General features: G+C 41.3%; 2 protein-coding genes and 2 long non-coding RNA genes across 8 annotated transcripts in view; 3 read left to right on the top strand and 1 right to left on the bottom strand.

The window, feature by feature from the left end:
* LOC115125870 (uncharacterized) overlaps positions 1-27,706 on the bottom strand; it is a 46,974-nt gene that overhangs the window by 9,863 nt on the left and 9,405 nt on the right. The window contains exons 4-9 of one of the 5 annotated variants that reach the window (XR_010463807.1): positions 26,747-26,838; positions 19,692-19,812; positions 18,188-18,279; positions 11,060-11,180; positions 9,553-9,649; positions 1,724-1,815 (exon numbers count right to left, since the gene is read on the bottom strand). This is a non-coding gene — a long non-coding RNA (uncharacterized LOC115125870). Of the gene's footprint in view, positions 1-1,718; positions 1,816-9,552; positions 9,650-11,059; positions 11,181-18,187; positions 18,280-19,691; positions 19,813-26,741; positions 26,839-27,706 lie in introns of all 5 variants that reach the window. The other 4 variants (XR_010463808.1, XR_010463806.1, XR_010463809.1 and 1 more) reach the window with 4 other exon arrangements.
* On the top strand, positions 3,694-7,847 carry LOC115125869 (chromosomal protein D1-like). The gene is made up of 2 exons (XM_029655445.2): positions 3,694-4,015; positions 5,167-7,847. The coding sequence occupies exon 2, from the start codon at positions 5,250-5,252 to the stop codon at positions 6,357-6,359; it is 1,110 nt and encodes a 369-aa protein (XP_029511305.2). The 5' UTR covers positions 3,694-4,015; positions 5,167-5,249; the 3' UTR covers positions 6,360-7,847.
* Positions 12,146-16,477, top strand: LOC135571433 (uncharacterized). The gene is made up of 2 exons (XR_010463805.1): positions 12,146-12,626; positions 13,716-16,477. It is a non-coding gene; the product is annotated as an uncharacterized LOC135571433 (long non-coding RNA).
* LOC135571432 (high mobility group protein hmg-12-like) lies at positions 21,069-25,034 on the top strand. The gene is made up of 2 exons (XM_065017679.1): positions 21,069-21,245; positions 22,335-25,034. The coding sequence occupies exon 2, from the start codon at positions 22,404-22,406 to the stop codon at positions 23,544-23,546; it is 1,143 nt and encodes a 380-aa protein (XP_064873751.1). The 5' UTR covers positions 21,069-21,245; positions 22,335-22,403; the 3' UTR covers positions 23,547-25,034.

The following is a 27,706-nucleotide window of genomic DNA, read 5'->3' as shown; positions in this document are numbered from 1 at the left end:
TCTTAGCTTAGCTAAATGGTATAGTCGTTGTGCATTCTCAATGGACATTCGGGTCACGTCATTCTTAGCTTAGCTAAATGGTATAGTCGTTGTGCATTCTCAATGGACATTCGGGTCCTTTCGTAAATTCGCTCTGACTATCTACAGTACTCTGATTTCAGATCACTCTCCTCTGAGTGTCATGAATTTATGAGCGCTCAACCCCCATTGAATATGGCTGGTGTCAGTAAACTTCAAAAGAGCATCATTTACAGTCACAGTTACAGTCACCAACGCTCTGGAAAACTGCCTAACCAGCTCTGCTAGGGCGAGTAAAATGGTCAGAGTGGTCTCATTTGTGTCTGGAAGTAGCTAGCAAGCTAGCCAACGTTAGCTTGGGTGCTTGACTGTCATAAGATCAGAAAGCCAAAGGCTGGAGTGTCCAGTGTGCTCTCCGAGAGCGAAAGTTCTGAATTTACAAACAGACAATCTGACTACGCTCTGAATTTACAAGCGCACTCTGGCACTCCAGATTGAATTTAAGAACACACCCAAAGTTGTAAAATGTTTAGCTAGTCATTTGTTATGCTAACTAGCTAGCAAGAGGTTGCATAGCAACAGCATCAACTTCCGGTAGACAAGTGAAGAGACAGTATGCTCAACTGAAAGCATACTGTTTGTTTACAGTATACTAAAATTAACTACATAGTATATACTCATTAAGTGTGCAGTATACGTATGTTAGTATGGGTATTCACACGCAGCTCTGGTTAACTCTGCCAGGAGGCTGAAACTTGGCTGCAAGTGGCTCTTCCAGCAAGACACTAACCCCAAGAACACATCATAATCTACAAATAAATGATTAATTGACCACAAAACCAATATTTTGCAATGGCCATCTCAGTCTCTTGACTTGAACCCCATTGAAAACCTGTGGTTTGAATTGAAGAGGGCAGTCCATAAACACAGACAAAGGATATCAAAGATCTGGAAAGATTCTGAATGGAGGAATGGTCTAAGATCCCTCCCGATGTGTTCTCCAATCTCATAAAACATATTACAAAAAGGCTCAGTGTCGTTATCCTCGCAAGGTGAGGTATTGAAAACAGGGATGACAATAATTTTGAGCCCTATCTTTAAAAATATATATATTACTTGTTAAACTAAATGTATTTCTCTGAACAATAAAACAACATCATTTTCAAATGTTTTTGAGCATACAATAGCTCAGTATTTCGAGCTAGCAGTATATCGCTGCAGCTGTACATAGTCTATCGGTAAATAGCCCACCCAATTTTACCTACCTCATCCCCATACTGTTTACATTTATTTACTTTTCTGCTCTTTTGCACACCAATATGTCTACAATGTACATGACCATCTGATAATTTATCACTCCAGTATTAATCTGCAAAATTGTAATTATTCGCCTACCTCCTCATGCCTTTTGCACACAATGTATATAGACTCTCTTTTTTTTCCTGTGTTACTGACTTGTTAATTGTTTACTCCATGTGTAACTCTGTGTTGTCTGTTCACACTGCTATGCTTTATCTTGGCCAGGTCGCAGTTGCAAATGAGAACTTGTTCTCAACTAGCCTACCTGGTTATAATTAGTCTCTAATTACTCTTATTTTCTCTAACTCACAAACTAATTCTAAAATCTTTAAGGAGAGCAAGGTATTTTGTTTAATTTCAAAAGAGCATAACATTTTATAAAAGCAGAATATTTCAGTCACCTTACATTATTCAGCCTTGCAGGCAGCTTGGTGGTTTTCCTGGACCTCTGCTAGTGGTGGTGCATCCTGGGACAGTTGATATTGATTGTGCCATTTGCTGAGGAGACAGACCGAGACACATTAGTACCCAGCTCACCCCTGCTGAAAAACACATTAACTGCCTGCATTGGGAGCCCTGTCTCGTAACCATGGAAAAGCATGCAGGGAGCAGGTAGGGGTATTAGGGGGCAGCGGGTTCAACACACAGTCTCTCTGGGATTGTCTCTCAAGCTCTCTCCCTGTTTCTCTCCAAATCCCACACAGAGGCACGTACAGGGTCATGCGCATGTGCACACACACACATACAATTTGTATATATTTTTCTTATTCAGGGTGCTTCCATCACTCATATGTTACCACATACCTCTTATCTCCCTTAATCTCCATACATCAATCTTTTTCCTGTCTATGGAGACATGAGAACAAAATATAGAGGTAGGGAAAATAAAGGGGTAGCAAATCAAGTTGTGCGAAAATAATAAAAGTAGTGCTTGATATACTGTATATTTTCATTATTTCTACAGTTATAGATCTATGCCATATTATTTTATACAGAAGCTGTAAAAGTTCTCAGCCATACTGTAGTGATCCTCCCTAATGAGCCACCTAGCAATTCCCACCAAGTGGGTTAACCCTATTGGCGTGATGCGTAGGGGGCTTGCTTTTCACGCCAGTGACACCTGTTCACGACCCACTCCCTCCATTTGCTACATTGGTGTCAGAAGTGGGATGGTGGACATGAGGCCATCGAAACGCACGGCCGGACGTGTGAGGGGACTGAGGTGGTCAAAGCACGGGACGAGCCTTCCCATTCCGAGGGGGTAGTGTAGCGATCCTCGCGAACAATTCCTAAGTGGGTTAACCCTATTGGTGCGATGCATATAGGGTGTTTTCTTTTCACGCCAGCACCACAGGTTTATGTCTCTGTCCCTCCGTTTGCTACTCTCACTAATCTTTTAATTAATGTTATTATCTAAAAGTTTGCAGTTTCAAGCTAACAGTCTCAAGAACACAGGTACATCTAACAATTAATAACTAATTAATTGATGAGATATACATTTTCATGATCCAAAGACCTATAGATCTAGCAGGGTTGGCTGCTGTTGGCACTGTACAAAACATTCACTCTCCATCATGGAGAGATCATCAGTAAGAGAGGAGAGAACTCGGCGGAAGTGGACGCTGATGTGTAAGAATTTGTTCTTAACTGACTTGCCTAGTTAAATAAAGGTAAAAAAAAATATTTTAAAAAGTGATACAAATATAACATGTTGCAATTCTGGTGGTAACCAATACGCCACCTATTTGGAATGCCCAACAAGGGTGAAAGAGAATGAGGTGACCGATGTTAGGGCATTTAAAAGGGTTGAGTGTTCAAATGCTGCTCCTAAATAGTCCATGGTGGTGGATAGGCATTCACTGAAGGCTGCAGGGGTTGCCGTTCAACAGCAGAACCCAGATATGTTAAAGGTACAGAAGGTGGACTTTGTGGCCTTTATAGCTATGGTGATTAATGGCACTGCCAAGGTGGAGAGGAAGTCCTGGAAAATAGACATCGTTGTGGATGCGGCGGAATGTTTCCTGGGACTGAAAGACTTCTTGGCAGATGGCAGAGGAGTTGCATGGAGTATTGTCACAAGCCTCTCAGGTGAGAATTAAACATGAATACATTATTTAACCTTTATTAAACTAGGCTAGTCAGAAGAAGGGCGATATGGGGATTTGAAGGATAGAAGAAGTGGGTGTTTGGGGTTTTTGGTTTTGTCAATGTGGTTTTTATTGTTTTATTTTGGGTGGCTTTAAGTTTGTTTTCCCTATCATTGTATGGGTTTTATTTTTACCTTGTTTTTTTCAACGTCGTCCAGTTGGTGGCGGTAATACATATTTTGGGGTTGTATAGCATGTCCAGATAATCTAGAAGAAGCCCAAGCGTTTTCCCAGGCTTCCAAAGGAAATCATTCTGAGATATGATGCTATTATGCTTCTTTTTTTATTTTATAATAATTGCTCAAGGAAAGAACAGGGGTCGTAGACAACATCTTATTTATTTCAGGGAGCGGAAATGAAAAACGTTGTTCCACTTCCCCTTTAGTCGATAGGAAATCAGCTTTCACCCGCCACAACGTCCGGTTGAAATTCAAATCGCTAGCTAGCTAAAAAAATTACAACAAATGCCGATTAAACATCTGGCGACTTTCATGACAAACAATATCTGATAGAAGTGTAGACAGCACCAGCTACGCAAGAATTGTACCAAGGTGAGGCGTGTGCTATTTTCATTAAACTAGTTTAGCCTGCTTGAGATCCGGGGCTGCCTTAAGCGATCGAGCTAATGCTAGCTACCTAGCTGGATATGCTACGTAGTTTTCTAGCTTATTTTAAAGTAAATTTACTTAGGTAGCTAGTTCACCCCGGTCGTAGAAGATGAATGTGATGTTGCTTCGAACATCTGGTAAAGTTGGCTAACTAGCTACTAGTAACCAAAACAGTCACTGAATCAGGATACTAGCTAGATTTCAGTGTCGCGTCAATGCATCAACTTTAGTTTACTTATGGAGGAGAAGACTGTCATATCAGATTTTGTTTGTGCACCTTTCCATATACATAATTGCAACGTGACCTTTCCATATACATAATTGCAACGTGACCTATCACAAAATGAAGAAACTGCAATTAGTAAACCATCTATGTTTACAATGTGCTTATTACAAGACACGTTAGGCTGGACACATTACATTTTTAACAATACTTTTTCTGATAAAACTAGTTCATTGCATCCGCCATGGAGCCCAGTTTCATAATATTACAAATATGTTCCAGCTGTCTGCCGTAGTTTTGAAGTAATAAACAGGCCTTATTTTGGTGCATTTTCCCGGCTCCTAATAGTTATATTGAGCACCGTGGCACCAACTCGCCTTCCGACCGTTCTACTCACATTGTTCTAAGTCACGCCGCCTGCTTCGCTGTTGTTGGCAATGCCCACGTTGGTAGTTAAAATGTACACCACAACACATTACTCATGTAACTACTTCCTTGTTATGCAGACATACTCAAACTTGGCACCATCGAGGTGCGGATGTTTACTTTCTACACAAGTTATTTTTCAGTTTCGTCCTAAGAACAGATTGTAGTGGGAAAATAAAAAGGGATACATACATGGAATTATAAGCCTCACTCCAGTCAGAAGAGACCCGGCGAATGTTCAATTCCATTCATATGCTAGTGTTCCAGCTTAGCTAACGTTCTTTTGCCATGTTTCATCCTTGGGGGAATTTTGACTCATTCTATTGTCCAGCCTAGACATGCTAGCTACACTTTCTCGTGCCCACATATGCCAGTTTTATGAAGGGGTGTGTGCACAAAGAACATTTAGTTTTGTATTGTAACCTTCTCGATATGACCTTTACAGTGGGAAGCCCTAAGTAGTTCACAAGACCTCCTAGGAAGTGAGCTGGAAGGAAAGAAAGAAGGAGCCAGGTTGCAAGAAAACAGATGAAAGAAGAAGCAACAATGTCGGTAGAAGGGGCAACCATGTCAGAAGAGGGGGCAACAATGTTGGATGAAGGGGCAACGGCGTCGGAAGAAGGGGAAGGGGCAACGGCGTCGGGGGAAGGGGCTTCGGAAGAAGGGGCAATGGCTTCGGAAGAAGGGGCAATGGATGCCACTGGTAGTGAAGAGGAGTCCGATGAAGCCTTGTCTAATGGCAGCCCCATACCACCTAATAGGGGAAGGGGTAGGCCCAAAGGATCAGGCTCCAAGAAACCTAAGATACTGAGGGTACTAGACAAGCAGCCACGGGGCAGGCCACGTAAAGTGGTTGACCCTAATGCTGTTTCAGCAGAGACAACTGCACCTTTGAAGCGTGGCCGGCCCAAAAAAGTTCAGCAAAAAAAAAAAATGGGTAGGCCGAGGAAGTACCTGCTGTCACCCGAGGAGGAAGAGGAAAGAAAGATACTGAAAAGCCAACCTAAGGGACCTAGAGTGTGGAAGCCGCTCGGAAGGCCGCGCATCCATCCCCGCGGGGATCCCCCCGCCACACCCACCTCTGCCGAGCCACGGAGAAGAGGCCGTCCACTCAAGGCATCAACAGGTAGAGGTGCCCACTTACGGAAGAACCCGCCTCCAACTTCTAAAGTCTCAAAGCCCCCCGCTGAAGATGATTCCCCGCGAAAGAGTGGCCGCCCCTTAGGCTCCTTCAAAGCCAAGAGAGCAGCAGAGACTGATAGGTCCAACAGTTCACCCTCAGCCAAACAGGGTTGCACTGTTTCTCCAATAGTAAGGCTTTACCGCTGCTCCAACGGTAAAGCAAATGTGTTCGATGAAGCTGCCTTCCAAGCCCAGAGGCAAAAAGGCAGGAGAAAGACTGTGAACGTTGATTATACAGCTTATGATTCAGAGGAGGAAAATGAAGATACACAGAGAAATGAGGATGAAGTCTTTTCTCTAGTAGAAGATGACGAAGAAGAGGAAATTAAACCACGCGATGGTCATGGCAAGGTTAGTAACCCTGGTAAGGTAGTGGCAGCTATTAAGAAAAAAGAAGTGGTTGTTCCTAAGAGGGGGGGCAGAAAACCTGGCTCAATCAAAAAGGTTGTAAAGTAAAAGGAACCTGGGCGGAGCAGACTGAACGAGTATCAATAGCATCTTGTAAGATGTTTTTTTAAACATTTTATTATCTCTTACCCAACTCTTTCTTGTTTTCTCAACTAACCTATGTGTCTGTTTGCTCTTGCTGTTATTTTTTATGCTTTGATGCCTTCGTGGAAACCATGTGGAAAAAACAAGTACTTTTTGTACTTCCTTGGTCATCCATAGCTTGAACGATGTGAAGACCATTTCATTGACCGTTGTTAATCTTGTATTGGTCTGTTCAGACTTATCCCATTTAGATTTTTTACTGGTACTGTCATTGATACAGTTTCTAATTCCATACACATTCTATAGTTGATGATATTCTCATTGAGGTTTGTTAATCTTGTATTGGTCTGTGCAGATTTGTCCAAATAAGCTCAAATGGTTTAAATCAATTGAATTAGTTAAGTATTTTGTTTTTCGTTTTTTCTCTCCTTAATTAAGCTCTGTAGTTTTCGAATTGCTAATGTCTTCTAATTTTATTTGCCTTAATTGCCAAAGCTTTGAATGTAACAACTTCCCCTTCCCAGCTATCTTTGTTTCGATACAGATGTTGTTAGTAATCCCTATCATGGCACCCTTTTACCTATAAAGTGCACTACTTTTGACCAAAGCCCCATGGACCCTGGTCAAAAGTAATGCACTATAAGGGGAATATGGTGCCGTTTGGGACGGTACCATAATCGTAGTTGTTTTCTTTCACTTGGTTCATTGCATACTTCACCTTGTGGAGTCAAGACGGTAACTGTAAACTTCCAATCCATCATCCTTAAGATTTCTCTTAGAAGATGTATGGTTATTGACTATTGTGATGGTTTTGTTTGCCAGTATCATCCTTGTAATTCACTCAACATCACTCCTCACAGTTCTTTTTAAGACTTTTTATGTCAGCTCTTTTTACTTGTTTTTTATCACTTGGCTTTCATCTGAAGTGGATGCTTGGTTTCACAGACTCTGGGTGATGTGTGTAAATGTTCAGATTGTATGTTAAACATGTCTTCATCTAGCCTGGTATTTGTTAATTTAATTAATTATGTGCTGGACCATGATATCAACAGTTCATACTGCATTACAACTTTGTAAATTATGTAATATAAAAATAGTAATTGAGGTACACAACAGAATCTATCATTTGTATGAATTCATGTTCCTGTGACCAAAGCTTGTTAGTTTCATGTTTTCAACTTGGTCTGTTCTTATGCTATGTTGCTTGGATTAATACAATGTTCTTCAAGATGCAGTTAGAACTATAGAGATACATACTGTAAGTTTTACCTATGTATTTATCTCTGTGATCAGAAACAGGTCTGTGAAACCTCCCCAACGTTCATTTGAGGGTAATGTGAATTTCAGTTTTTTTAGAGAGAGCAAATATTTAGAAAGTTTAATGTAATAAAGTGAAATGTCAAACTTTGTTTTTGTTGATGTTTTTTCATCTCAATAAAACCTCAAATATGACTTAATTTGTCTTTATTTGGTATTATTGTAAAACTTAATTGTTTGAAAAGCAGAATGTGGTGAATAAATGGAAGATTTGATAGAAACATTTATTCCTGGCTGGTCAGGATCAAAAAGTCAGTGGTGGAATGTTCACACCGTTTATTGGACCGAGCTCAATCCATAAGTAATACTGACGTCTGCAGAGTCTGACTCTCAGCCGAGTTCCCCGACTCTACCCAACGTTTATTGACAAGATTATTCCGTCATTCTTAGTTTAGCTAAATGGTATATTCGTTGTGCATTCTCAATGGACATTTGGGTCTTTTCGTAAATTCGCTCTGGCTATCTACAGTACTCTGATTTCAGAGCACTCTCCTCTGGGTGTAATGAATTTATGAGCGCTCAACCCCCATTGAATATGGCTGGTGTCAGTAAACTTCAGCAAAAGAGCGTCATTTACAGTTACAGTCCCCAACACTCTGAAAAACTGCCTAACCAGCTCTGCTAGGGCGAGTAAAATAGTCAGAGTGGTCTCATTTGTGTCTGGAAGTAGCTAGCAAGCTAGCCAACGCTAGCTTGGGTGCTTGACTGCCAGAAGATCAGAAAGCCAAAGGCTGGAGTGTCCAGTGTGCGCTCCGAGAGCGAAAGCTCTGAATTTACAAACAGACAATCTGACTACGCTCTGAATTTACAAGCGCACTCTGGCACTCCAGATTGAATTTAAGAACACACCCAAAGTTGGAAAATGTTTAGCTAGTCATTTGTTATGCTAACTAGCTAGCAAGAGGTTGCATAGCAACAGCATCAACTACCGGTAGACAAGTGAAGAGAGAGTACGCTCAACTGAAAGCATACTGTTCGTTTACAGTATACTAAAATTAACTATGTAGTATATACTCATTAAGTGTGCAGTATACGTATGTTAGTATGGGTATTCGCACGCAGCTCTGGTTGCCTCTGCCAGGAGGCTGAAACTTGGCTGCAAGTGGCTCTTCCAGCAAGACACTAACCCCAAGAACACATAATCTACAAATAAATGATTAATTGACCACAAAACCAATATTTTGCAATGGCCATCTCAGTCTCTTGACTTGAACCCCATTGAAAAGCAGTGGTTTGAATTGAAGAGGGCAGTCCATAAACACAGACAAAGGATATCAAGGATCTGGAAAGATTCTGAATGGAGGAATGGTCTAAGATCCCTCCCGATGTGTTCTCCAATCTCATAAAACATATTAGAAAAGGGCTCAGTGTCGTTATCCTCGCAAGGTGAGGTATTGAAAACAGGGATGACAATAATTTTGAGCCCTATCTTTAAAAATATATATATATTACTTGTTAAACCAAATGTATTTCTCTGAACAATAAGACAACATAATTTTCAAATGTTTTTGAGCATACAATAGCTCAGTATTTTTATTATTTATTTTATAGTCTTTTTTTGCTCATCTTTATCAAGTGTGCCAATAATTTTGGACCTGACGGTACGTATCAAAATAATTTTTCTGAAAACAAAAATAAATTACATAAAAAGAAATCTCTTGTGCCATAAATTGTGCTAATATATTGTACACAAATGAATTGAATAAAATTAAAATTAGTCTCTAATTACTCTTATTTTCTCTAACTCACAAACTAATTCTAAAATCTTTAAGGAGAGCAAGGTATTTTGTTTCATTTCAAAAAAGCATAACATTTTATAAAAGCAGAATATTTCAGTCACCTTACATTATTCAGCCTTGCAGGCAGCTTGGTGGTTTTCCTGGCCCTCTGCTAGTGGTGGTGCATCCTGGGACAGTTGATATTGATTGTGCCATTTGCTGAGGAGACAGACCGAGACACATTAGTACCCAGCTCACCCCTGCTGAAAAACACATTAACTGCCTGCATTGGGAGCCCTGTCTCGTAACCATGGCAAAGCATGCAGGGAGCAGGTAGGGGTATTAGGGGCAGTGGGTTCAACACAGTCTGTCTGGGATTGTCTCTCAAGCTCTCTCCCTGTTTCTCTCCAAATCCCACACAGAGGCACGTACAGGGTCATGCGCACAAACACACATACAATTTGTATATATATTTTTTATTCAGGCTGCTTCCATCACTCATATGTTACCACATACCTCTTATCTCCCTTAATCTCCATACATCAATCTTTTTCCTGTCTATGGAGACATGAGAATAAAATATAGAAGTAGGGAAAAGAAAGGGGTAGCAAATCAAGTTGTGCGAAAATAACAAAAGTAGTACTTGATATACTGTATATTTTCATTATTTCTACAGTTATAGATCTATGCCATATTATTTTCTACAGAAGCTGTAAAAGTTCTCAGCTATACTGTAGTGATCCTCCTCCCTAATGAGCCACCTTACAATTCCCACCAAGTGGGTTAACCCTATTGGTGTGATGCGTAGGGGGCTTGCTTTTCACGCCAGTGACACCCGTTCACGACCCACTCCCTCCATTCGCTACATTGGTGTCAGAAATGGGATGGTGGACATGAGGCCATCGAAACGCACGGCCGGACGTGTGAGGGCACTGAGGTGGTCAAAGCACGGGACAAGCCTTCCCATTCCGAGGGGGTAGTGTAGCGATCCTCGCTAACAATTCCTAAGTGGGTTAACCCTATTGGTGCGATGCATATAGGGTGTTTTCTTTTCACGCCAGCACCACAGGTTTATGTCTCTGTCCCTCCGTTTGCTACTCTCACTGATCTTTTAATTAATGTTATTATCTAAAAGTTTGCAGTTTCAAGCTAACAGTCTCAAGAACACAGGTACATCTAGCAATTAATAACTAATTAATTGATGAGATATACATTTTCATGATCCAAAGACCAATAGATCTAGCAGGGTTGGCTGCTGTTGGCACTGTACAAAACATTCACTCTCCATCATGGACAGATCATCAGTAAGAGAGGAGAGAACTCGGCGGAAGTGGACGCTGATGTGGAGCGTGAATATAATGGCGGGGAATCAAGGAGAATTGGAATGTTGTCCAAAAGAATATAAAACGGAGAAAAGAAGCAGACAGTGATGAGAATGTCCCTTCTTATCTTGTAGGAGTACGTTTTGTTTAATTAGCAGCTGATTGGATTGCCAATTTTGAAGAATCTATTTGAGATGTCAAAACTGGTGGAGAGAGTGCTGGGTAAAGTGAAGGCTGTGAAGATCACTGGAGGTGAGCTTGTTTGGATTCTTTGTTCTTCTGAGTTTTAGAAGGAATGTAATCTCACCCGAGTTTGATGTGTCCTGTGTGTCTCTTCGGAACAGGGCACCCCTCACGGGGGTAATATCTGGCGTTTCACTGGAAGTCGATGTTGCAGAGATTAGTAATATTCCTGGAGGGATTGATACCTGTCGGATGAATTGTGGGGTGTATGAAGAAAAAGTGTTATTTTTGGAATCTCTCCCTACTCAAGTGCATTTGGGATATACAAACTACAGAGAGAGCATTTGTTCCAAGACCAATGCAGTGTGATCACTGTAAAGCTTTTGGACATGTTTCAAGTGTTTACAGAAGGGAGAAGCCGAGATGTCCAAGTTGTGGAAAAGATCATATCATGTGTTCTTAAAGTGGCGGCAGGGTAGCCTAGTGGTTAGAGCGTTGGACTAGTAACCGGAAGGTTGCAAGTTCAAACCCCCGAGCTGACAAGGTACAAATCTGTCGTTCTGCCCCTGAACAGGCAGTTAACCCACTGTTCCTAGGCCGTCATTGAAAATAAGAATTTGTTCTTAACTGACTTGCCTAGTTAAATAAAGGTAAAATAAAAAGTGATGAAAATATGACATGTTGCAATTGGGGTGGTAACCAAACTACAGAGAGAGCATTTGTACCTATTTGGAATGCCCAACGAGGGTGAAAGAGAATGAGGTGACTGATGTTAGGGCATTTAAGGGTTGAGGGTTCAAATGCTGTTCCTGAATAGTCCATGGTGGTGGATAGGCATTCACTGAAGGCTGCAGGGGTTGCTGTTCAACGGCAGAACCCAGATATGTTAAAGGTACAGAAGGTGGCCTTTATAGCTATGGTGATTAATGGCACTGCCAAGGTGGAGAGGAAGTCCTGGAAAATAGACATCATTGTGGATGCGGCGGAATGTTTCCTGGGACTGAAAGACTTCTTGGCAGAGGAGTTGCATGGAGTATTGTCACAAGCCTCTCGGTGAGAATTAAACATGAATACATTATTTAACCTTTATTAAACTAGGCTAGTCAGAAGAAGGGCGATATGGGGATTTGAAGGATAGAAGAAGTGGGTGTTTGGGGTTTTTGGTTTTGTCAATGTGGTTTTTATTGTTTTATTTTGGGTGGCTTTAAGTTTGTTTTCCCTATCATGTATGGGTTTTATTTTTACCTTGTTTTTTTCAACGTCGTCCACTTGGTGGCGGTAATACATATTTTGGGGTTGTATAGCATGTCCAGATCATTCAGAAGAAGCCCAAGCGTTTTCCCAGGCTTTCAAAGGAAATCATTCTGAGATATGATGCTATTATGCTTCTTTTTTTATTTTATTGCTTCTTATATTATTTTATTTTATAATAATTGCTCAAGGAAAGAACAGGGGTCGTAGACAACATCTTATTTATTTCAGGGAGCGGAAATGAAAAACGTTGTTCCACTTCCCCTTTAGTCGATAGGAAATCAACTTTCACCCGCCACAACGTTGTGTCCGGTTGAAATTCAAATCGCTAGCTAGCTAAAAAATTACAACAAATGCCGATTAAACATCTGGCGACTTTCATGACAAACGATATCTAATAGAAGTGTAGACAGCACCAGCTACGCAAGGATTGTACCAAGGTGAGGCGTGTGCTATTTTCATTAAACTAGTTCAGCCTGCTTGAGATCTGGGGCTGTCGTAAGCGATCGAGCTAATGCTAGCTACCTAGCTGGATATGCTACGTAGTTTGCTAGCTTACTTTAAAGTAAATTTACTTAGGTAGCTAGTTCACCCCGGTCGTAGAAGATGAATGTGATGTTGCTTCGAACATCTGGTAAAGTTGGCTAACTAGCTACTAGTAACCAAAACAGTCACTGAATCAGGATACTAGCTAGCTAGATTTCAGTGTCGCGTCAATGCATCAACTTTAGTTTACTTATGGAGGAGAAGACTGTCATATCAGATTTTGTTTATTGTGCACCTTTCTATATACATAATTGCAACGTCACCTATCACAAAATGAAGAAACTGCAATTAGTAAACAATGTGCATATTACAAGACACGTTAGGCTGGACACATTACATTTTTAACAATACTTTTTCTGATAAAAACTAGTTCATTGCATCCGCCATGGAGCCCAGTTTCATAATATCACAAATATGTCCCAGCTGTCTGCCGTAGTTTTGAAGTAATCACGAAAAAACAGGCCTTATTTTGGGGCATTTTCCCGGCTCCTAATAGTTATATTGAGCACCGTGGCACCAACTCGCCTTCCGACCGTTCTACTCACATTGTTCTAAGTCACGCCGCCTGCTTCGCTGTTGGCAATGCCCACCACAACACATTACTCATGGAACTACTTCCTTTCTTATACAGACATACTCACACTTGGCACCATCGAGGTGCGGATGTTTACTTTCTACACAAGTTATCCTACGAACAGATTGTAGTGGTAAAATAAAAAGGGATACATAAATGGAATTATAAGCGTCACTCCAGTCAGAAGAGACCCTGCGAATGTTCAATTCCATTCATATGCTAGTGTTCCAGCTTAGCTAACGTTCTTTTGCCATGTTTCATCCGTGGGGGAATTTTGACTCATTCTATTGTCCAGCCTAGACATGCTAGCTACACTTTCTCATGCCCACGTAGGCCAGTTTTATGAAGGGGTGCGTGCACAAAGAACATTTTGTTTTGTATTGTAACCTTCTCGATATGACCTTTACAGTGGGAAGCCCTAAGTAGCTCACAAGACCTCCTAGGAAGTGAGCTGGAAGGAAAGAAAGAAGGAGCCAGGTTGCAAGAAAACAGATGAGCGAAGAAGGGGCAACAATGTCGGAAGAAGGGGAAGGGGCAACGGCTTCGGAAGAAGGGGAAGGGGCAACGGCTTCGGAAGAAGGGGAAGGGGCAACGGCTTCAGAAGAAGGGGAAGGGGCAACAATGTCGGAAGAAGGGGAAGGGGCAACGGCTTCAGAAGAAGGGGAAGAGGCAACAATGTCGGAAGAAGGGGAAGGGGCAACGGCGTCGGAAGAAGGGGAAGGGGCTTCGGGGGAAGGGGCAATGGCATCGGAAGAAGGGGCGATGGATGCCACTGGTAGTGAAGAGGAGTCCGATGAAGCCTTGTCTAATGGCAGCCCCATACCACCTAATAGGGGAAGGGGTAGGCCCAAAGGATCAGGCTCCAAGAAACCTAAGATACTGAGGGTACTAGACAAGCAGCCACGACGGGGCAGGCCACGTAAAGTGGTTGACCCTAATGCTGTTTTAGCAGAGACAACTGCACCTTTGAAGCGTGGCCGGCCCAAAAAAGTTGAGCAAAAACTGTCACCCGAGGAGGAAGAGGAGAGAAAGATACTGAAAAGCCAACCTAAGGGACCTAGAGTGTGGAAGCCGCTCGGAAGGCCGCGCATCTATCCCCGCGGGGATCCCCCCGCCACACCCACCTCTGCCGAGCCACGGAGAAGAGGCCGTCCACTCAAGGCATCAACAGGTAGAGGTGCCCACTTACGGAAGAACCCGCCTCCAACTTCTAAAGTCTCAAAGCCCCCCGCTAAAGATGATTCCCGCGAAAGAGTGGCCGCCCCTTAGGCTCCTTCAAAGCCAAGAGAGCAGCAGAGACGGATAGGTCCAACAGTTCACCCTCAGCCAAACAGGGTTGCACTGTTTCTCCAATAGTAAGGCTTTACCGCTGCTCCAACGGTAAAGCAAATGTGTTCGATGAAGCTGCCTTCCAAGCCCAGAGGCAAAAAAGGCAGGAGAAAGACTGTGAACGTTGATTATACAGCTTATGATTCAGAGGAGGAAAATGAAGATACACAGAGAAATGAGGATGAAGTCTTTTCTCTAGTAGAAGATGACGAAGAAGAGGAAATTAAACCACGCGATGGTCATGGCAAGGTTAGTAACCCTGGTAAGGTAGTGGCAGCTATTAAGAAAAAAGAAGGGGTTGTTCCTGAGAGGGGGGGGCAGAAAACCTGGCTCAATCAAAAAGGTTGTAAAGTAAAAGGAACCTGGGCGGAGCAGACTGAACGAGTATCAAGAGCATCTTGTAAGATGTTTTTTAAACATTTTATTATCTCTTACCCAACTCTTTCTTGTTTTCTCAACTAACCTATGTGTCTGTTTGCTCTTGCTGTTATTTTTTATGCTTTGATGCCTTCGTGGAAACCATGTGGAAAAAACAAGTACTTTTTGTACTTCCTTGGTCATCCATAGCTTGAATGATGTGAAGACCATTTCATTGACCGTTGTTAATCTTGTATTGGTCTGTTCAGACTTATCCCATTTAGATTTTTTACTGGTACTGTCATTGATACAGTTTCTAATTCCATACACATCCTATAGTTGATGATATTCTCATTGAGGTTTGTTAATCTTGTATTGGTCTGTGCAGATTTGTCCAAATAAGCTCAAATGGTTTAAATCAATTGAATTAGGTAAGTATTTTGTTTTTCGTTTTTTCTCTCCTTAATTAAGCTCTGTAGTTTTCGAATTGCTAATGTCTTCTAATTTTATTTGCCTTAATTGCCAAAGCTTTGAATGTAACAACTTCCCCCTTCCCAGCTATCTTTGTTTCGATACAGATGTTGTTAGTATCCCTATCATGGCACCCTTTTACCTATAAAGTGCACTACTTTTGACCAAAGCCCCATGGACCCTGGTCAAAAGTAATGCACTATAAGGGGAATATGGTGCCGTTTGGGACGGTACCATAATCGTAGTTGTTTTCTTTCACTTGGTTCATTGCATACTTCACCTTGTGGAGTCAAGACGGTAACTGTAAACTTCCAATCCATCATCCTTAAGATTTCTCTTAGAAGATGTATGGTTATTGACTATTGTGATGGTTTTGTTTGCCAGTATCATCCTTGTAATTCACTCAACATCACTCCTCACAGTTCTTTTTAAGACTTTTTATGTCAGCTCTTTTTACTTGTTTTTTATCACTTGGCTTTCATCTGAAGTGGATGCTTGGTTTCACAGACTCTGGGTGATGTGTGTAAATGTTCAGATTGTATGTTAAACATGTCTTCATCTAGCCTGGTATTTGTTAATTTAATTAATTATGTGCTGGACCATGATATCAACAGTTCATACTGCATTACAACTTTGTAAATTATGTAATATAAAAATAGTAATTGAGGTACACAACAGAATCTATCATTTGTATGAATTCATGTTCCTGTGACCAAAGCTTGTTAGTTTCATGTTTTCAACTTGGTCTGTTCTTATGCTATGTTGCTTGGATTAATACAATGTTCTTCAAGATGCAGTTAGAACTATAGAGATACATACTGTAAGTTTTACCTATGTATTTATCTCTGTGATCAGAAACAGGTCTGTGAAACCTCCCCAACGTTCATTTGAGGGTAATGTGAATTTCAGTTTTTTTAGAGAGAGCAAATATTTAGAAAGTTTAATGTAATAAAGTGAAATGTCAAACTTTGTTTTTGTTGATGTTTTTTCATCTCAATAAAACCTCAAATATGACTTAATTTGTCTTTATTTGGTATTATTGTAAAACTTAATTGTTTGAAAAGCAGAATGTGGTGAATAAATGGAAGATTTGATAGAAACATTTATTCCTGGCTGGTCAGGATCAAAAAGTCAGTGGTGGAATGTTCACACCGTTTATTGGACCGAGCTCAATCCATAAGTAATACTGACGTCTGCAGAGTCTGACTCTCAGCCGAGTTCCCCGACTCTACCCAACGTTTATTGACAAGATTATTCCCGTCATTCTTAGTTTAGCTAAATGGTATATTCGTTGTGCATTCTCAATGGACATTTGGGTCTTTTCGTAAATTCGCTCTGGCTATCTACAGTACTCTGATTTCAGAGCACTCTCCTCTGGGTGTAATGAATTTATGAGCGCTCAACCCCCATTGAATATGGCTGGTGTCAGTAAACTTCAGCAAAAGAGCGTCATTTACAGTTACAGTCCCCAACACTCTGAAAAACTGCCTAACCAGCTCTGCTAGGCGAGTAAAATAGTCAGAGTGGTCTCATTTGTGTCTGGAAGTAGCTAGCAAGCTAGCCAACGCTAGCTTGGGTGCTTGACTGCCAGAAGATCAGAAAGCCAAAGGCTGGAGTGTCCAGTGTGCGCTCCGAGAGCGAAAGCTCTGAATTTACAAACAGACAATCTGACTACGCTCTGAATTTACAAGCGCACTCTGGCACTCCAGATTGAATTTAAGAACACACCCAAAGTTGGAAAATGTTTAGCTAGTCATTTGTTATGCTAACTAGCTAGCAAGAGGTTGCATAGCAACAGCATCAACTACCGGTAGACAAGTGAAGAGAGAGTACGCTCAACTGAAAGCATACTGTTCGTTTACAGTATACTAAAATTAACTATGTAGTATATACTCATTAAGTGTGCAGTATACGTATGTTAGTATGGGTATTCGCACGCAGCTCTGGTTGCCTCTGCCAGGAGGCTGAAACTTGGCTGCAAGTGGCTCTTCCAGCAAGACACTAACCCCAAGAACACATAATCTACAAATAAATGATTAATTGACCACAAAACCAATATTTTGCAATGGCCATCTCAGTCTCTTGACTTGAACCCCATTGAAAAGCAGTGGTTTGAATTGAAGAGGGCAGTCCATAAACACAGACAAAGGATATCAAGGATCTGGAAAGATTCTGAATGGAGGAATGGTCTAAGATCCCTCCCGATGTGTTCTCCAATCTCATAAAACATATTAGAAAAGGGCTCAGTGTCGTTATCCTCGCAAGGTGAGGTATTGAAAACAGGGATGACAATAATTTTGAGCCCTATCTTTAAAAATATATATATATTACTTGTTAAACCAAATGTATTTCTCTGAACAATAAGACAACATAATTTTCAAATGTTTTTGAGCATACAATAGCTCAGTATTTTTATTATTTATTTTATAGTCTTTTTTTGCTCATCTTTATCAAGTGTGCCAATAATTTTGGACCTGACGGTACGTATCAAAATAATTTTTCTGAAAACAAAAATAAATTACATAAAAAGAAATCTCTTGTGCCATAAATTGTGCTAATATATTGTACACAAATGAATTGAATAAAATTAAAATTAGTCTCTAATTACTCTTATTTTCTCTAACTCACAAACTAATTCTAAAATCTTTAAGGAGAGCAAGGTATTTTGTTTCATTTCAAAAAAGCATAACATTTTATAAAAGCAGAATATTTCAGTCACCTTACATTATTCAGCCTTGCAGGCAGCTTGGTGGTTTTCCTGGCCCTCTGCTAGTGGTGGTGCATCCTGGGACAGTTGATATTGATTGTGCCATTTGCTGAGGAGACAGACCGAGACACATTAGTACCCAGCTCACCCCTGCTGAAAAACACATTAACTGCCTGCATTGGGAGCCCTGTCTCGTAACCATGGCAAAGCATGCAGGGAGCAGGTAGGGGTATTAGGGGGCAGTGGGTTCAACACAGTCTGTCTGGGATTGTCTCTCAAGCTCTCTCCCTGTTTCTCTCCAAATCCCACACAGAGGCACGTACAGGGTCATGCGCACAAACACACATACAATTTGTATATATATTTTTTATTCAGGCTGCTTCCATCACTCATATGTTACCACATACCTCTTATCTCCCTTAATCTCCATACATCAATCTTTTTCCTGTCTATGGAGACATGAGAATAAAATATAGAAGTAGGGAAAAGAAAGGGGTAGCAAATCAAGTTGTGCGAAAATAACAAAAGTAGTACTTGATATACTGTATATTTTCATTATTTCTACAGTTATAGATCTATGCCATATTATTTTCTACAGAAGCTGTAAAAGTTCTCAGCTATACTGTAGTGATCCTCCTCCCTAATGAGCCACCTTACAATTCCCACCAAGTGGGTTAACCCTATTGGTGTGATGCGTAGGGGGCTTGCTTTTCACGCCAGTGACACCCGTTCACGACCCACTCCCTCCATTCGCTACATTGGTGTCAGAAATGGGATGGTGGACATGAGGCCATCGAAACGCACGGCCGGACGTGTGAGGGCACTGAGGTGGTCAAAGCACGGGACAAGCCTTCCCATTCCGAGGGGGTAGTGTAGCGATCCTCGCTAACAATTCCTAAGTGGGTTAACCCTATTGGTGCGATGCATATAGGGTGTTTTCTTTTCACGCCAGCACCACAGGTTTATGTCTCTGTCCCTCCGTTTGCTACTCTCACTGATCTTTTAATTAATGTTATTATCTAAAAGTTTGCAGTTTCAAGCTAACAGTCTCAAGAACACAGGTACATCTAGCAATTAATAACTAATTAATTGATGAGATATACATTTTCATGATCCAAAGACCAATAGATCTAGCAGGGTTGGCTGCTGTTGGCACTGTACAAAACATTCACTCTCCATCATGGACAGATCATCAGTAAGAGAGGAGAGAACTCGGCGGAAGTGGACGCTGATGTGGAGCGTGAATATAATGGCGGGGGAATCAAGGAGAATTGGAATGTTGTCCAAAAGAATATAAAACGGAGAAAAGAAGCAGACAGTGATGAGAATGTCCCTTCTTATCTTGTAGGAGTACGTTTTGTTTAATTAGCAGCTGATTGGATTGCCAATTTTGAAGAATCTATTTGAGATGTCAAAACTGGTGGAGAGAGTGCTGGGTAAAGTGAAGGCTGTGAAGATCACTGGAGGTGAGCTTGTTTGGATTCTTTGTTCTTCTGAGTTTTAGAAGGAATGTAATCTCACCCGAGTTTGATGTGTCCTGTGTGTCTCTTCGGAACAGGGCACCCCTCACGGGGGTAATATCTGGCGTTTCACTGGAAGTCGATGTTGCAGAGATTAGTAATATTCCTGGAGGGATTGATACCTGTCGGATGAATTGTGGGGTGTATGAAGAAAAAGTGTTATTTTTGGAATCTCTCCCTACTCAAGTGCATTTGGGATATACAAACTACAGAGAGAGCATTTGTTCCAAGACCAATGCAGTGTGATCACTGTAAAGCTTTTGGACATGTTTCAAGTGTTTACAGAAGGGAGAAGCCGAGATGTCCAAGTTGTGGAAAAGATCATATCATGTGTTCTTAAAGTGGCGGCGGCAGGGTAGCCTAGTGGTTAGAGCGTTGGACTAGTAACCGGAAGGTTGCAAGTTCAAACCCCGAGCTGACAAGGTACAAATCTGTCGTTCTGCCCCTGAACAGGCAGTTAACCCACTGTTCCTAGGCCTTCATTGAAAATAAGAATTTGTTCTTAACTGACTTGCCTAGTTAAATAAAGGTAAAATAAAAAGTGATGAAAATATGACATGTTGCAATTGGGGTGGTAACCAATACGCCACCTATTTGGAATGCCCAACGAGGGTGAAAGAGAATGAGGTGACTGATGTTAGGGCATTTAAGGGTTGAGGGTTCAAATGCTGTTCCTGAATAGTCCATGGTGGTGGATAGGCATTCACTGAAGGCTGCAGGGGTTGCTGTTCAACGGCAGAACCCAGATATGTTAAAGGTACAGAAGGTGGCCTTTATAGCTATGGTGATTAATGGCACTGCCAAGGTGGAGAGGAAGTCCTGGAAAATAGACATCATTGTGGATGCGGCGGAATGTTTCCTGGGACTGAAAGACTTCTTGGCAGAGGAGTTGCATGGAGTATTGTCACAAGCCTCTCGGTGAGAATTAAACATGAATACATTATTTAACCTTTATTAAACTAGGCTAGTCAGAAGAAGGGCGATATGGGGATTTGAAGGATAGAAGAAGTGGGTGTTTGGGGTTTTTGGTTTTGTCAATGTGGTTTTTATTGTTTTATTTTGGGTGGCTTTAAGTTTGTTTTCCCTATCATGTATGGGTTTTATTTTTACCTTGTTTTTTTCAACGTCGTCCACTTGGTGGCGGTAATACATATTTTGGGGTTGTATAGCATGTCCAGATCATTCAGAAGAAGCCCAAGCGTTTTCCCAGGCTTTCAAAGGAAATCATTCTGAGATATGATGCTATTATGCTTCTTTTTTATTTTATTGCTTCTTATATTATTTTATTTTATAATAATTGCTCAAGGAAAGAACAGGGGTCGTAGACAACATCTTATTTATTTCAGGGAGCGGAAATGAAAAACGTTGTTCCACTTCCCCTTTAGTCGATAGGAAATCAACTTTCACCCGCCACAACGTTGTGTCCGGTTGAAATTCAAATCGCTAGCTAGCTAAAAAATTACAACAAATGCCGATTAAACATCTGGCGACTTTCATGACAAACGATATCTAATAGAAGTGTAGACAGCACCAGCTACGCAAGGATTGTACCAAGGTGAGGCGTGTGCTATTTTCATTAAACTAGTTCAGCCTGCTTGAGATCTGGGGCTGTCGTAAGCGATCGAGCTAATGCTAGCTACCTAGCTGGATATGCTACGTAGTTTGCTAGCTTACTTTAAAGTAAATTTACTTAGGTAGCTAGTTCACCCCGGTCGTAGAAGATGAATGTGATGTTGCTTCGAACATCTGGTAAAGTTGGCTAACTAGCTACTAGTAACCAAAACAGTCACTGAATCAGGATACTAGCTAGCTAGATTTCAGTGTCGCGTCAATGCATCAACTTTAGTTTACTTATGGAGGAGAAGACTGTCATATCAGATTTTGTTTATTGTGCACCTTTCTATATACATAATTGCAACGTCACCTATCACAAAATGAAGAAACTGCAATTAGTAAACAATGTGCATATTACAAGACACGTTAGGCTGGACACATTACATTTTTAACAATACTTTTTCTGATAAAAACTAGTTCATTGCATCCGCCATGGAGCCCAGTTTCATAATATCACAAATATGTCCCAGCTGTCTGCCGTAGTTTTGAAGTAATCACGAAAAAACAGGCCTTATTTTGGGGCATTTTCCCGGCTCCTAATAGTTATATTGAGCACCGTGGCACCAACTCGCCTTCCGACCGTTCTACTCACATTGTTCTAAGTCACGCCGCCTGCTTCGCTGTTGGCAATGCCCACCACAACACATTACTCATGGAACTACTTCCTTTCTTATACAGACATACTCACACTTGGCACCATCGAGGTGCGGATGTTTACTTTCTACACAAGTTATCCTACGAACAGATTGTAGTGGTAAAATAAAAAGGGATACATAAATGGAATTATAAGCGTCACTCCAGTCAGAAGAGACCCTGCGAATGTTCAATTCCATTCATATGCTAGTGTTCCAGCTTAGCTAACGTTCTTTTGCCATGTTTCATCCGTGGGGGAATTTTGACTCATTCTATTGTCCAGCCTAGACATGCTAGCTACACTTTCTCATGCCCACGTAGGCCAGTTTTATGAAGGGGTGCGTGCACAAAGAACATTTTGTTTTGTATTGTAACCTTCTCGATATGACCTTTACAGTGGGAAGCCCTAAGTAGCTCACAAGACCTCCTAGGAAGTGAGCTGGAAGGAAAGAAAGAAGGAGCAACAATGTCGGAAGAAGGGGAAGGGGCAACGGCTTCGGAAGAAGGGGAAGGGGCAACGGCTTCAGAAGAAGGGGAAGGGGCAACGGCTTCAGAAGAAGGGGAAGGGGCAACGGCTTCAGAAGAAGGGGAAGGGGCAACAATGTCGGAAGAAGGGGAAGGGGCAACGGCGTCGGAAGAAGGGGAAGGGGCTTCGGGGGAAGGGGCAATGGCATCGGAAGAAGGGGCGATGGATGCCACTGGTAGTGAAGAGGAGTCCGATGAAGCCTTGTCTAATGGCAGCCCCATACCACCTAATAGGGGAAGGGGTAGGCCCAAAGGATCAGGCTCCAAGAAACCTAAGATACTGAGGGTACTAGACAAGCAGCCACGACGGGGCAGGCCACGTAAAGTGGTTGACCCTAATGCTGTTTTAGCAGAGACAACTGCACCTTTGAAGCGTGGCCGGCCCAAAAAAGTTGAGCAAAAACTGTCACCCGAGGAGGAAGAGGAGAGAAAGATACTGAAAAGCCAACCTAAGGGACCTAGAGTGTGGAAGCCGCTCGGAAGGCCGCGCATCTATCCCCGCGGGGATCCCCCCGCCACACCCACCTCTGCCGAGCCACGGAGAAGAGGCCGTCCACTCAAGGCATCAACAGGTAGAGGTGCCCACTTACGGAAGAACCCGCCTCCAACTTCTAAAGTCTCAAAGCCCCCCGCTAAAGATGATTCCCCGCGAAAGAGTGGCCGCCCCTTAGGCTCCTTCAAAGCCAAGAGAGCAGCAGAGACGGATAGGTCCAACAGTTCACCCTCAGCCAAACAGGGTTGCACTGTTTCTCCAATAGTAAGGCTTTACCGCTGCTCCAACGGTAAAGCAAATGTGTTCGATGAAGCTGCCTTCCAAGCCCAGAGGCAAAAAGGCAGGAGAAAGACTGTGAACGTTGATTATACAGCTTATGATTCAGAGGAGGAAAATGAAGATACACAGAGAAATGAGGATGAAGTCTTTTCTCTAGTAGAAGATGACGAAGAAGAGGAAATTAAACCACGCGATGGTCATGGCAAGGTTAGTAACCCTGGTAAGGTAGTGGCAGCTATTAAGAAAAAAGAAGGGGTTGTTCCTGAGAGGGGGGGCAGAAAACCTGGCTCAATCAAAAAGGTTGTAAAGTAAAAGGAACCTGGGCGGAGCAGACTGAACGAGTATCAAGAGCATCTTGTAAGATGTTTTTTAAACATTTTATTATCTCTTACCCAACTCTTTCTTGTTTTCTCAACTAACCTATGTGTCTGTTTGCTCTTGCTGTTATTTTTTATGCTTTGATGCCTTCGTGGAAACCATGTGGAAAAAACAAGTACTTTTTGTACTTCCTTGGTCATCCATAGCTTGAATGATGTGAAGACCATTTCATTGACCGTTGTTAATCTTGTATTGGTCTGTTCAGACTTATCCCATTTAGATTTTTTACTGGTACTGTCATTGATACAGTTTCTAATTCCATACACATCCTATAGTTGATGATATTCTCATTGAGGTTTGTTAATCTTGTATTGGTCTGTGCAGATTTGTCCAAATAAGCTCAAATGGTCTAAATTAATTGAATTAGGTAAGTATTTTGTTTTTCGTTTTTTATCTCTCCTTAATTAAGCTCTGTAGTTTTCGAATTGCTAATGTCTTCTAATTGTATTTGCCTTAATTGCCAAAGCTTTGAATGTAACAACTTCCCCTTCCCAGCTATCTTTGTTTCGATACAGATGTTGTTAGTATCCCTATCATGGCACCCTTTTACCTATAAAGTGCACTACTTTTGACCAAAGCCCCATGGACCCTGGTCAAAAGTAATGCACTATAAGGGGAATATGGTGCCGTTTGGGACGGTACCATAATCGTAGTTGTTTTCTTTCACTTGGTTCATTGCATACTTCACCTTGTGGAGTCAAGACGGTAACTGTAAACTTCCAATCCATCATCCTTAAGATTTCTCTTAGAAGATGTATGGTTATTGACTATTGTGATGGTTTTGTTTGCCAGTATCATCCTTGTAATTCACTCAACATCACTCCTCACAGTTCTTTTTAAGACTTTTTATGTCAGCTCTTTTTACTTGTTTTTTATCACTTGGCTTTCATCTGAAGTGGATGCTTGGTTTCACAGACTCTGGGTGATGTGTGTAAATGTTCAGATTGTATGTTAAACATGTCTTCATCTAGCCTGGTATTTGTTAATTTAATTAATTATGTGCTGGACCATGATATCAACAGTTCATACTGCATTACAACTTTGTAAATTATGTAATATAAAAATAGTAATTGAGGTACACAACAGAATCTATCATTTGTATGAATTCATGTTCCTGTGACCAAAGCTTGTTAGTTTCATGTTTTCAACTTGGTCTGTTCTTATGCTATGTTGCTTGGATTAATACAATGTTCTTCAAGATGCAGTTAGAACTATAGAGATACATACTGTAAGTTTTACCTATGTATTTATCTCTGTGATCAGAAACAGGTCTGTGAAACCTCCCCAACGTTCATTTGAGGGTAATGTGAATTTCAGTTTTTTTAGAGAGAGCAAATATTTAGAAAGTTTAATGTAATAAAGTGAAATGTCAAACTTTGTTTTTGTTGATGTTTTTTCATCTCAATAAAACCTCAAATATGACTTAATTTGTCTTTATTTGGTATTATTGTAAAACTTAATTGTTTGAAAAGCAGAATGTGGTGAATAAATGGAAGATTTGATAGAAACATTTATTCCTGGCTGGTCAGGATCAAAAAGTCAGTGGTGGAATGTTCACACCGTTTATTGGACCGAGCTCAATCCATAAGTAATACTGACGTCTGCAGAGTCTGACTCTCAGCCGAGTTCCCCGACTCTACCCAACGTTTATTGACAAGATTATTCCCGTCATTCTTAGTTTAGCTAAATGGTATATTCGTTGTGCATTCTCAATGGACATTTGGGTCTTTTCGTAAATTCGCTCTGGCTATCTACAGTACTCTGATTTCAGAGCACTCTCCTCTGGGTGTAATGAATTTATGAGCGCTCAACCCCCCATTGAATATGGCTGGTGTCAGTAAACTTCAGCAAAAGAGCGTCATTTACAGTTACAGTCCCCAACACTCTGAAAAACTGCCTAACCAGCTCTGCTAGGGCGAGTAAAATAGTCAGAGTGGTCTCATTTGTGTCTGGAAGTAGCTAGCAAGCTAGCCAACGCTAGCTTGGGTGCTTGACTGCCAGAAGATCAGAAAGCCAAAGGCTGGAGTGTCCAGTGTGCGCTCCGAGAGCGAAAGCTCTGAATTTACAAACAGACAATCTGACTACGCTCTGAATTTACAAGCGCACTCTGGCACTCCAGATTGAATTTAAGAACACACCCAAAGTTGGAAAATGTTTAGCTAGTCATTTGTTATGCTAACTAGCTAGCAAGAGGTTGCATAGCAACAGCATCAACTACCGGTAGACAAGTGAAGAGAGAGTACGCTCAACTGAAAGCATACTGTTCGTTTACAGTATACTAAAATTAACTATGTAGTATATACTCATTAAGTGTGCAGTATACGTATGTTAGTATGGGTATTCGCACGCAGCTCTGGTTGCCTCTGCCAGGAGGCTGAAACTTGGCTGCAAGTGGCTCTTCCAGCAAGACACTAACCCCAAGAACACATAATCTACAAATAAATGATTAATTGACCACAAAACCAATATTTTGCAATGGCCATCTCAGTCTCTTGACTTGAACCCCATTGAAAAGCAGTGGTTTGAATTGAAGAGGGCAGTCCATAAACACAGACAAAGGATATCAAGGATCTGGAAAGATTCTGAATGGAGGAATGGTCTAAGATCCCTCCCGATGTGTTCTCCAATCTCATAAAACATATTAGAAAAGGGCTCAGTGTCGTTATCCTCGCAAGGTGAGGTATTGAAAACAGGGATGACAATAATTTTGAGCCCTATCTTTAAAAATATATATATATTACTTGTTAAACCAAATGTATTTCTCTGAATAATAAGACAACATCATTTTCAAATGTTTTTGAGCATACAATAGCTCAGTATTTTTATTATTTATTTTATAGTCTTTTTTTGCTCATCTTTATCAAGTGTGCCAATAATTTTGGACCTGACGGTACGTATCAAAATATTTTTTCTGAAAACAAAAATAAATTACATAAAAAGAAATCTCTTGTGCCATAAATTGTGCTAATATATTGTACACAAATGAATTGAATAAAATTAAAATTAGTCTCTAATTACTCTTATTTTCTCTAACTCACAAACTAATTCTAAAATCTTTAAGGAGAGCAAGGTATTTTGTTTCATTTCAAAAAAGCATAACATTTTATAAAAGCAGAATATTTCAGTCACCTTACATTATTCAGCCTTGCAGGCAGCTTGGTGGTTTTCCTGGCCCTCTGCTAGTGGTGGTGCATCCTGGGACAGTTGATATTGATTGTGCCATTTGCTGAGGAGACAGACCGAGACACATTAGTACCCAGCTCACCCCTGCTGAAAAACACATTAACTGCCTGCATTGGGAGCCCTGTCTCGTAACCATGGCAAAGCATGCAGGGAGCAGGTAGGGGTATTAGGGGGCAGTGGGTTCAACACAGTCTGTCTGGGATTGTCTCTCAAGCTCTCTCCCTGTTTCTCTCCAAATCCCACACAGAGGCACGTACAGGGTCATGCGCACAAACACACATACAATTTGTATATATATTTTTTATTCAGGCTGCTTCCATCACTCATATGTTACCACATACCTCTTATCTCCCTTAATCTCCATACATCAATCTTTTTCCTGTCTATGGAGACATGAGAATAAAATATAGAAGTAGGGAAAAGAAAGGGGTAGCAAATCAAGTTGTGCGAAAATAACAAAAGTAGTACTTGATATACTGTATATTTTCATTATTTCTACAGTTATAGATCTATGCCATATTATTTTCTACAGAAGCTGTAAAAGTTCTCAGCTATACTGTAGTGATCCTCCTCCCTAATGAGCCACCTTACAATTCCCACCAAGTGGGTTAACCCTATTGGTGTGATGCGTAGGGGCTTGCTTTTCACGCCAGTGACACCCGTTCACGACCCACTCCCTCCATTCGCTACATTGGTGTCAGAAATGGGATGGTGGACATGAGGCCATCGAAACGCACGGCCGGACGTGTGAGGGCACTGAGGTGGTCAAAGCACGGGACAAGCCTTCCCATTCCGAGGGGTAGTGTAGCGATCCTCGCTAACAATTCCTAAGTGGGTTAACCCTATTGGTGCGATGCATATAGGGTGTTTTCTTTTCACGCCAGCACCACAGGTTTATGTCTCTGTCCCTC

Source organism: Oncorhynchus nerka, linkage group LG4, assembly GCF_034236695.1.
Source record: "Oncorhynchus nerka isolate Pitt River linkage group LG4, Oner_Uvic_2.0, whole genome shotgun sequence".
Lineage (NCBI taxonomy): Eukaryota > Metazoa > Chordata > Actinopteri > Salmoniformes > Salmonidae > Oncorhynchus > Oncorhynchus nerka.
This window is presented reverse-complemented; position numbering and strand designations above follow the sequence as displayed.

Coding starts and splice junctions, on each gene's coding strand:
- LOC115125869 (XM_029655445.2), top strand. CDS start 5,250: ATGAAAGAAGAAGCAACAATGTCGGTAGAAGGGGCAACCATGTCAGAA.
- LOC135571432 (XM_065017679.1), top strand. CDS start 22,404: ATGTCGGAAGAAGGGGAAGGGGCAACGGCTTCGGAAGAAGGGGAAGGG.